The 11,340-nt window shown below is 32.5% G+C and overlaps 3 protein-coding genes across 4 annotated transcripts; 2 read left to right on the top strand and 1 right to left on the bottom strand.

Annotated features, from left to right (window-relative positions):
- Positions 1-678: 678 nt before the first annotated feature.
- On the top strand, positions 679-3,821 carry LOC103854847 (G-box-binding factor-like). Its single transcript, XM_033285325.1, is given in 4 exon segments — positions 679-732; positions 1,847-1,940; positions 1,943-2,011; positions 2,014-3,821. Coding segments are annotated over 4 exon segments (747 nt in total). The 3' UTR covers positions 2,544-3,821.
- On the top strand, positions 2,545-3,821 carry LOC117125688 (uncharacterized protein PF11_0207-like; the record flags this gene model as incomplete). Its single annotated transcript, XM_033285324.1, is given in 3 exon segments — positions 2,545-2,599; positions 2,602-2,871; positions 2,874-3,821. Coding segments are annotated over 3 exon segments (507 nt in total), but the record flags the coding sequence as incomplete, so codon positions are not given.
- Positions 3,822-5,249: 1,428 nt separating this feature from the next.
- On the bottom strand, positions 5,250-6,426 carry LOC103854783. Of its 2 annotated transcripts, none has more exons than XM_009131749.3 (2): positions 5,922-6,426; positions 5,250-5,853 (listed from the first exon to the last, which is right to left on the bottom strand). In XM_009131749.3, exons 1-2 carry the CDS (start codon positions 6,206-6,208, stop codon positions 5,490-5,492), a joined length of 651 nt encoding a protein of 216 aa, XP_009129997.1. In that variant the 5' UTR covers positions 6,209-6,426; the 3' UTR covers positions 5,250-5,489. The 2 variants fall into 2 exon arrangements, with proteins under 2 accessions (XP_009129997.1, XP_009129998.1); XM_009131750.3 differs by having other exon boundaries at positions 5,250-5,850; positions 5,922-6,413.
- Positions 6,427-11,340: the final 4,914 nt, after the last annotated feature.

The raw sequence follows: 11,340 nt of genomic DNA, 5'->3' as shown, positions 1-11,340 counted from the left end.
TATACTTAGCTAAAAAAATAGTAGCAAAACCGTAGCTAAAATAGCCACGAAAGTGCAATGGAAAAACAGTGGCTAATAGCCACGAATAGCCACGGTTTTTTCTAGCCACGAGGCTATAGCCACGTTTTTTTTTTTATCCATAAGCGTGGCTATTTTTTTGTATAGCCACGATTTTAAGCTGTATAGCCACGGTTTTGTAGTGGCTATACGACAGATTTTTACTAGTGTTAAGATATGTTCTTTCTGATCGACATTAGTCTTACATTTCTGTAGAATTTATCTAGTTTTAACGGTGACAAGTTTTAGACATGTTTCCAATAGTAGATGTGGAAGAGCTTATTCCAAAAAGTCTGAAGTGAAACATAAATAAACTAAAGGCAAATAAATAATAAACGAAAGTATAAAAATTAGAGGCCGTGTTAAGCTAATTTATGGCTTATACGGCGCACATCCCATCATCAGCCCAAACAAACACTAATTCGTATGGGATATACGGCGCACATCCCATCATCAGCTCTAACCTAATTTTCTGAAACGTCCTCAATTCACGATTTTGAGACATGTGCATATTCTGCATCCATTTCGATTATTTCGTATACTATTTTTCCTCTAGACTTTTACGTTGATTACATATAGACATGTGCATTTAAAGCTGTGTTTCAGGTAAGATCAGAAGTCATGGCGTATGAATCGTGTCTGTCCAACGAAGTAGGGCATGGACATTATGCGAATGTATGTTTTCGATCTAATTTCTACCGGCCGGAGCTTATTCAAAGCTGTAATTACATCAAGTTCAAAAAAGTAATTTATATCAGATTTGTAAAAGCATCTATTTTGTTATTGGAAAGAAAATCCCACATCGGATATATGAAAGGGACTTAAGTAATATATAAGGGACTTGGATCAATCCACTAATTGCCAGTTGGTTTTAAGTTGGAAGCCCAAGAAACTTATCATGGTATCAGAGCAGACCCAATACCCTGAACCATTAATCCGGTCTGGACAGTGGCCCGATCATCCCATTAGCTGATGGCCCATAGAAGGCTCAGTTCCGCCGAGATCGCTAAAAAAATAAAAAAAAAGTATAATTTCGGAGGGGGTATGATGGATTCTGCGAGATTAATGGTTATACGCACCATTAATCTAACAATTTCTTGTTTTGTTACCACTCTAATCAGTTTTTCATCACTAACAATTGTTTTGGTACATGAGGTGTAACCTCGAATATTTTTTTTTGTCAACTAGATGGAGAGAGTGAATAATCAAGGAAATGGGACGAGTGATGGTGGATGACAAATTGACAATACATGTAGATTGATGCTGGAAGCGTTCAACGATGATCTCCATGGAAGTTGAGCAAGCCCATTTCTTTTCTTTAAATACATTTGTTTTAATTTAGTAGAATTCGTGTTTCTAGTCTGGTCCAGTTTAACAATAAACTCATAGGTCGTAATTATTCGGTGTTATTAAGTTTTATCACGTTAATGACGTGGTGACAATTATCCTACTGACATTAAAACGGCCCAACTCCATGCAGAATGAGACAAAAGAAACAAAACACAGTTATGACTTGGTGTTCTTTGTATAAATAGAAACGGCACTATCAAAAGTCAACGGTTGTTCCATAATAATCGAAATCGTTTTATAGCGTTGATTTAGTGTATTTTAAATAAACAAAAATGTTAGGAGATTGTGGCTCCACTACCATCACCACTGAATCCCAATTTATAGTAACCCTAGTTTCTTTCCAAGTAGATTCGTTTCCTTGATATATACGTCATCTTTCTCTTTCAAAATATATATTTGTTTGGTCTTCCCTTTGATCTATATTGTCTTGAAGTCATAGCAAGGATGCCAAGCACGATTAAACCAAAAAATGGACAAAACAAGATCTCTTGGTCGTAAACCAAAGCAACCTTCATCGGTGTCATCAGAAGATGGGTCTCTAATCATAAACCGGAGAAGCCTTTGCCAAACTATCTGAAACCAACAATCAGTTCAAGAACTACCCTGTCAAGTTCTTAAAGAAGAACAACAATAGTCTTGAGGACAACAACCAGAAGCTTCTACGTAGAAGATCCTTTGATCCACCTCCATCTTCTTTGACTTCTCCTTCTACTTCTCAGCGTATCCAAACAACCCTAAACATCTCTCCTTCTCCTAGAGAGAAGCCTGCCACAGCTCTACGCTCTTCTTCTTTACATGGAAGCAGATGTGTTCCAAGAGGAGGTACTATTGTGAAATCACCGCATGTGGCTCCAAAGAAGAGCGGGTTGAGCAGTAGTAGTACTTCAAAGAGCAAAAAGGAAGGTCACGAAGATGTTACAGCAAAGAAAGCACCTGCGAAAGAGATTGCTTTAGATACTGCTTCTTTGTCGTCTACTCAGGAAGATGAAGAGAAGACTCTCAAGGTTGAGAGTGATGTACAAGTTGGTGATGATATAGAACAAGCCAAAGACGAAGAGGAAAATAAAGAGGTGCATGTAGCGGTTGTGCATGATTATGAATCCGGTGAAGAAAAAAAAAAAAAAAAAAAAAAATGAATCCGGTGAAGAGAATAACTTTGATGGACCAACATTGGCTACTTCCCCTGTTGGGAAGAGATTGTTATTGCCAAAGAAGAAGAAGAAAGATTAATGAATGAAGATAACTCTGAAGAGAAAGAACAAGAGAACAAGGGTGAACTCTATGAAGAGGTTAAAAAGAAGATTGATGAAGATGATACTTCAGAGAAGGTTGATATCGATACAAGTTTGAAAGAAGTTGAGAGTGTCCAAGAGACCACGGAAGAACAAGAAGAAGTGAAAGAAGAAAAGGAAGTGAACAAATAGGACAAGGAAGAGGTTGAGGAAGAGGAGAATGAGAAAGTTAAATTAAAGAAGAAAAATTAGGAGAAGGAAACAAGAGCGAAGTAGTGATAGGTAAGAAAGGATCTTCATCAGCCTATAACGATGTAATAGCAAGTAAGATTCAAGAGTCTAGGAAGAACAAAGTTTTGGCTCTTGCTGGAGCTTTTCAAACAGTCATTGACTATGAAACTGCTGCATCTAAGTGATCTCTATTACTCTATAACACAACAACAAGAAATTTAATCAACAATGTTATCTTTAGCTTTGAATTCGATGTTAACTTTTCTTTCTGTCTAACTATCATATGCCTAACTCGTGAATTGTATTCTTTTCGAGTGAACAAAGATACACGCACTTAATTAGTTTGAATGGATTGGCGTGTATCTATGCAATGACTTGAAGACTAGCTAGCTACTTTTAACTCCAAGAAATTATATTATGAAGCAAAACTTAATGGTTTAATGGACATCTGGATGTGAAGCTGATAGTTTGGAGCACTTATTATTTGGATACAAGTGTTATTTTAAAGCGTCTATGAATATACAGGCTTAAAGGAAGAAATTAATCATTTCAAAATATCTGATTGGTATCTAGTTTACATCCACTAGAAAAGCTTTGGTTGTGGTTCAATTAAACTACACGTGGGAGAAGGGTCATCATAGAGTGTTAATGTGGGATCATGATTTCGTCGTTCATTAGTATTGTAATTTTTGGACATAAAGTGTTTTTGTTTGTTCTTACTAACTAATATTCGGTTTTAGTTCTGATGTGTTATAGTTTAATATTTTTCAATATAAAAATATTTGTACTCTATTAGTAATTATATTTTTGATCAACAAGCATCTTTTGAATTTCAATCCGGATATTAATATTTCAAATACCAACACGAATCATACGATACATGTGATGGTCAAGTAAACGTTATCAATCTCTATAAAAAAAATACCAAGTTGAAAGTGGCTTTAGAAAATATGAATATAAACCTTTCTTTAAGGAATAAATATGTAGCCTAATAGTAATAGTTACCATATGCTACTCAACCTACTTTTTAATATCTTACACAGATCAATGTATGACTTCGAATGATACAAGTTTGTGGTGGCTTTCCAATGAGGAAGTTTGTCCCACGCACATGAGAGTTCCTATTAACTTCAACACAACAAACACAAATGGCACGACACAAATTTAGTGAAATTTAGTACTACGTGTTCGTAGGAGTCCGTATAGCCTCTTCTTTCTTTGTCCCAACAGTTGTCGGAAAATGAGATCTAATAAGCCATCGCTGTTGTAACAATGAAGAACAAAAAGAAGAGGGTGCACGTCTTGTTTCAGCAACAAACATTTACTTTCCTGGCCCTCGGCAATTACATAATTAGAAAGTTGTTGTCTTTTTATTTCTTAAAGACTGAAGATAATGTTTTTGTCGGATCTATAATCGTATAAAGAAGTCTTAATTGTATGTAACAGTTTTTGAATTTATATCAACCTTACATTAATTGAAAACTAACTGTTATATAGAGTTTTTATGTGTTCCTAAGCTCCTTTAAACTCCACAAAATCTGGAAACAAAGAGAACCAGACTTCCCCAATGAATCAAATACTTAAAACATTATTTATGTAAATAATTTTTTTGTAACTTTTAAAATAATTAAATCTTCTTAATAAATAATCATTAAATATTTTTTATTTAATTCTATTTTTATTGTATTTTATTTATTTTCTCGTGCTAAAAAAAGTTTAAATATACGTAATACATTTTAATCCTATATCAAATTTTAATTATTTAAAGTGTAATTAATTAAATTAAATATATGGTAAATTACATGTTGCTAAAAAAAACTACTGTAAAGTTTTCAAAACTATCCAAATAAACGGGTAAAAAAAATTTAGTTGGGTAAAAATTTGATCTCAAACAACTTAAAATCAACTGGCAAAAACGAAGCTAAGATAATTGTATAGTTCCCTGAATTTGAAACGTACCAAAAACTTCCATAACATCCAAAACATATGATGAGAATTACACAATGATGTGAATATCTACACATAGTTTTCTAGGCCGATGTTGAAATAAGCATTAACCACTAAATGATAAACGTAAATGGACAGCTCGAGATTCCCACTCTAGTTTAGAAGGCTACCTGAATACCAGAACAGAGAGAGAAATAAACTTTGGAAGCAGAGGAGACCCAACGAGAATCACCAGGACAAGATAAAATGGTCGCATGACAACACAACTGAGCATCGAACCAATCCAGAATCAAGAAACACTGAAGAAAACACAAGAACTGAAAGGAATGAGAAGATACTCGCAAAATCATTTATACCGTACTAAATAGCTACATTGTACTGTCACAGCAGTCCCCAATACATCTAATCTAGCACTCGATGCAAAATATTGACTAGTCCTTTAATAATAAAATAAAAATAAATATGTGAGAATCGATAATGTGGAGATGAAAAAAGGACAAGAAACAGCTAAGCGGAAAGAAAGGAACACACACTAAATTAATTTCCTCCAGTCGACATAATTTATAATTAATTTCCCGAATTAATAATAAAAAGATAAGATTAATTCGCTCCACCAAATAAAAATTATATGAAAAAACTATGAACAAAGAAAAAAAATCTTTGAATTATTGATCACTCATCTTCTTCTTCTTCCTCTTCTTCCTGCAGATCTGAGAGAGCAAAACAACTCATAGACTTCAATGCTCTGTTCTTGAACGATGGTCTCCTCGCAAGAACATCTCCTCCTCGCTCTTCATCACTCAGATCTCCATCGTCTCCTTCCTCATCATCGTTGTCTTCATGAACAGGCAAAAGAGGCATAGACTTAGGGTTCTGCCATGAGTAGAAAGACTTTCTCGCCAGCTTGTTGTAGATCTGTAACCTTCTCTTCTTATTCAATGGATTCTCTTGCTTCGGCACTTCTTTCACACTCCCGATCTCTCCTAAGTTCCCAAACGATTTTGATTTACCTTTGTAGTGACTCGATAAACCTCTTCTTGATTTAAAATCAAGAACTCTAATTAGTTTTTTTTTGTTTCAATTAAAAAATGAAAATGAACTTACTTGCTTGGGAGAGAATCTTCTAGAGATCTCAATGAAGCCAACCCTAGCTCCTCCTCATCATTGTCTTCTTCGCTTTCTTCGTCTTCTTCCTCGCTGTCTCCCGGAGTTCCGATCGATGATGAACTCTCCGACGAGTAATCCACCGTCCGTCCTGACCAGATTCCGCTTCCGACACGACTTAAACCGCTTCCTTCCTCGTTTGGTATATCACCGGAAGCCTTGTCGGTTGGCAGATCGCTTCCGTATGCAGACAACTCGATTGAGAAAGTTGGTCCTCCTCCTGCCATCACCAGATCACGGACTTTCTTACCGGTTTGAAGATCTTGGCTTCTGGGGTTCTGTCTCACAAACTTCTTGGTCGGATCCTCAAATCAAATCTCAGTCATAGAATAGTATGAATAGCAATGGCAGAAGAGAGAGAGAGGATAAGGTTTTTATTTACTTAAAATTTTAGTCGAAGGAAGTAGATAAAGACGATAACTCTATAAATATATATAGTACTGTAAGATTATATTATATAATATACGACTGTAGATTAATGCATGCCTCTTGGTCCAAGTCATTTTGTCGTTTTGGAAAAAATGGTTCGACTGAGAAATCGAAGTCCTCCCCCCTCATTTTGTCACCTGGGCGTTTTAACCCCCAGACTGAAAAATTCCCGTGATCCAAATCGAAAAACTGAAATTTAATCCGAACAGAACGGGATTCAAGAGCTTAGTATTTTAAATTTTGAGTACAATCCAAACCGAACTGAAATCAATTTAAAAATATTCAAAGTTAGTTAGATATATTATTATTTTATATATATTAAAATAATTTAGATGTTTTAAACTAATTTAAAGATTTTTGTAGTTTATAGTATTTTTTATTTTAATTATTTTAATTAGTTTAGATAGTTTAATTTGCGAATAACTTAAGTATTTTGAGTATGCTTTTGTCAATTTTTTTGGTTTAAAAAAATATTTTTGAACAACTTCATGTATCATTCGATCCGTACCGAATTCAAAAAGAATCAAACCAAACTCGATTCAATAATTACTAAAATTCAAATGTGATTTATAAATATAATATCAAAAATCTGAATCAACCGAATCGAATCCAACATAGCCTCCAAACGTCCAAAAAATTGGTATATAAAATTATGAAAGAGAGAAGCTACAAAGAAAATTAATAAGTTTTTTTTCAAATCAACGAAAACTGTTTTTCGAATATATATGATATATCGTTTTTCCATGTTACATTTCATCATTATTGAAACAAAAAGAAGTTACAAGTTGATCATTTTCCGAGTACTCATTTTGAAAAGGGTAAAAGTTGAAATTTTTTTCTTTATAAAAGAAGTGTTCTCTAATATATTATGTGTTATTTGAGATATGTAGAATATCATTGTTGTTTTATGAAAATATGTAAATTTGAATTGTGACAATCATGTAAAAAAGTTTGAGCTATTTTCTGTCATCTTGTCATCTGGTATGACATACAGTATATGAGTTTTATTTACGCACAAACCCTCCCATTATTTAATGTTCTTAAACCAATCTAAAAGAGTGGTTGAGTTGGTCACAACTCAACTAAGATAAAAGTAAAGGAATAATTCCTTGTAGTATTTGAACATGCGTTGCATACATATCATAATATCATAGATCAATTCAACTGAAACTATTATTCAAACAATATAAACTAATATCTTGGAGCTTTAACGTTTTCTTTTCTTTCTTTTCGAAATAAAATATTCTCGCTTACAACAATATATTTACAATCTTTTCACTATTGTCAAAATCTATATACATAAAGACTGACCCTACACACAATTTAGATCTATTTATGGTAAGATGCCAATATGAGGCATCACCAGTTCCATGCCATCCTTGGATATTCATATCGTTTTGGACAAAAACGTGGTTAGTACTAGTTAAAAGTCATAAGTAAAGATCAAAGCAGGAGGACCAATGAACTGAGGTTGGGGTATTTGAAGAGCATCTTGATATTATATCTTTCTTACTTTTTTTGTCAACTCTTTTTTTTTTTACTTAATTTTTAATTTTAATTCTTAAGTTCTTTTCTTCTCGTTGGCGGAGAATCACCCTCAGATGTCCACACGTCTATCTCTCTTATTATCGATTTAACTTTTGATTTTTTATATCTTAAAACTTTTTATTTTAGAAATCAAATGTTTATTTTAAAGAGAGAAAAAGAGAAGGTGTATTGGTTTGGTTGGCTAAACTTTATAGAAAGGTTAACTATCATGTTTCCACCCACAATCTCACGTTAAACAATACGGAACAAATCATTCGGGCACAACTTTCTTGGCATTTTCTATATATACTAAATTCTATCTATTAATTATATGAAAATGAAACAACTTATCTTTTATGACTGATCCTAAGATTTGCAAATCAATTGATCGAAAGTACAAATCTATGTGATGACCAGAATAAACTATAGACCAAAACTAAAAACAATACTCTTTTTCATTTATAGCACACAAACCAATTATTGTTTTTAAGCTCAGTAAACCATTTATTAATAACACAACAACACCAGAAGTTAGAATAAAAATAAAGAAAATAATAATGGCCCTTGTGTACCAAGCCATATAATAGGGAAAGGTTCCGAAGCTAATATAGTTGTGGCCTAGTGTATGTTGGATTATGTGGTGTGCTTTGGGTGCTTATCAAAAGTGGGATCATTTGACCCATACTTGTAGTCTATTGTAGAAAATTTATAGAGTATAAAGTAGAATGAATGTTATTAGCTCGGGATGAATGAGAGTACACAATAGTCAGAAGTGCTAATGGTAGGAAACGAGGATTTTGTTTCTACTTTATTTGAAAACTAATAAACGCAGTGTTTTCAACATTGATTTCGTACAAATTTATGAATGAAGTATTTTCTTATACTAAATGCATTTCAGAATGCTATAATTTTCTAAACAAATTAACCAAGTTAATTGTAATACTGTTGCACACAGGATACAAGCAAATTATAATCACTAATATAACAAAGTTCTGAACTCATAATTCATAAAGGGTATTTCTTTTAGTACCAGAACTTTCTCTCAAGCAAGTAATATAAATGGTGTTTCAAAAAAAAAAGTTTTTCAGAAAAAAAATCAAGTAATATAAATGCGCATCACATAACACAAGATGTCACTGTCGAACAATCCTACTATATAAAAGGGACTAAATTCAAGGCTTTTGGGACTATCCACCTCAGCCAAAATATTCTCATCCAAAAAGAATTAGAAATAGATGTCATTTAGAAGATAATTAACTAACATACAACTTTTAATATTTCTAGAAATTTTAAATTTGTAACTGCTAATTTATTAATAGAATCATATATCTATATTGAATTATGTTCTATTTTTAATCGTTAGACTTCAAGGGTAAATAAATTATTAATTTATAATATATATAGTTTATAACTTTATATTGTAGTTATAAATAAAGAGAAAATAATCGAGAAAAGTAAAGAATCCTACTATATAAAAGGGACTAAATTCAAGGCTTTTGGGACTATCCACCTGAGCCAAAATATTCTCATCCAAAAAGAATTAGAAATAGATGTCATTTAGAAGATAATTAACTAACATACAACTTTTAATATTTTTAGAAATTTCAAATTTGTAACTGCTAATTTATTAATAGAATCATATATCTATATTGAATTATGTTCTATTTTTAATCGTTAGACTTCAAGGGTAAATAAATTATTAATTTATAATATATATAGTTTATAACTTTATATTGTAGTTATAAATAAAGAGAAAATAATCGGGAAATGTAAAGAAGCTCATGTAAAATTATGTAATTAAAATGGTAAAATGGTGAGTATGATGAGGTGAATCTAAGAAAATTTGTTGTACAAATTATGGTGCTTTCTTCGTCCACTATAATGATTTAAAATAAAATATATATTCACATAAATAAGTCAATATTTGTTGTTTTTTTTTGGTAAGATATTAAGATTATCATTTTCGGAAAGGTTACACTGTTGTTTTTAAACAACTTATTACAGCAAGGAAACAAAAACAACCAACAACAACTCAAGGTAAAAAAAAAACCTTAAGGAAGTCTTATACAAGAAAGATAAAAAGAAGTAGATAAGAGGAGAAAGGAGAACTTGCCGGGTAAGAGAGGAGACGGTCACGCATCATACGGTCGAGAGAAGCAAGGATGACTGATGAAGGTGAGGAGACAGCTGTGAACACACGAGCATTACGCTCTTTCCACAGCAGGTAGATGGCTGACTGAAAGTAGAGCTTCATGACTAGAGTAGCATGCGCATCTGCATTGATGCGAGGTTGATTGATCCAGCTTGCAACAGAGTGTAGATCAGCCGGAGGAGAAATCCAAACTTCATGAGCAAAAAGCTCCCATATCAAGCGAGAGAAAGAGCACTCAAAGAAGAGATGATGGTGAGTCTCTATTTCAAGATTACAAAGGACACACGTTCCAGAGACATTTAACTCCCAACGCCTCAAGCGATCCTTGGTTGGCAGTCTTCTCCGCAAAGCCAGCCTTGATATAAACACATCACGTGGAATATGTTCTTTGAACCAAATAGTCTTGTGCCAATATTTATTGCTGATAGTGTTTATATTTTTTCTGACATTAGTATCCATATTTTTTAGTAAACTGATCCAAAGAGATTAGTTTGTGGAGCTAACCAAACGAGGATTATAGTGTTTACTTTAGAAAAAGTAATAGGTTGAATGATAGATGGCGTGCGTGCTTTTTCACATGAAAATCTGCACATATATTAAAATTGTAAGATTTGAATCATAGAGAAAATATAGTGTATATGACTGAAGTTGGGCCATTCCGAAACTAAAGATGGCTAAAATTCTTCTTTGTCAAAATGCATAGATGTGAATCTTATATGAATAGAGTTCTCCATTGCTTATAGCAGTGTAATAAACTCCGTGTGTAAAGGAGGAAAAATGTTATATAAGTGAAAACAAAAATTATGATTTTTTTTTCTTGTGCCTATAGACTCTTCGCAATTTGAAGAAGAAATAACATATTGTGTGAAAATCTTTGGCTCGGTCAAATTTTATAGTTGTTTAAAAAACTGTTGTTATCTGATTCATGTAATTTTTCAGTATTGATTTAAAAGCCCAAAAAACCCATATATACTGACTTTTTGATATTTTTTTCTGTGATTTGAATTTAAAAAGAGATAAAACTTTCGATAAGTTATGTAAACTCAGAACAAGTATTTAGCTTTAGAAAGCATTTACATGTTTCAAACTTATAATATATACATATATAATGTTTAAAATTATGCATATAAAACCTGTGTAAAATGTGTCTGAATATGTTTCTCTTCTTTAATGTGTTAATCGTACTATATATAACATTATTTTAAAATTTCAAAAAGTTTATCACATACAAAAAACCATCAATAAAAAAAA

This window comes from Brassica rapa, chromosome A02, assembly GCF_000309985.2.
Source record: "Brassica rapa cultivar Chiifu-401-42 chromosome A02, CAAS_Brap_v3.01, whole genome shotgun sequence".
Classification (NCBI taxonomy): domain Eukaryota; kingdom Viridiplantae; phylum Streptophyta; class Magnoliopsida; order Brassicales; family Brassicaceae; genus Brassica; species Brassica rapa.
Note: the sequence above shows the minus strand (reverse complement) of the source record. Positions and strands in the feature narration are given on the sequence as shown.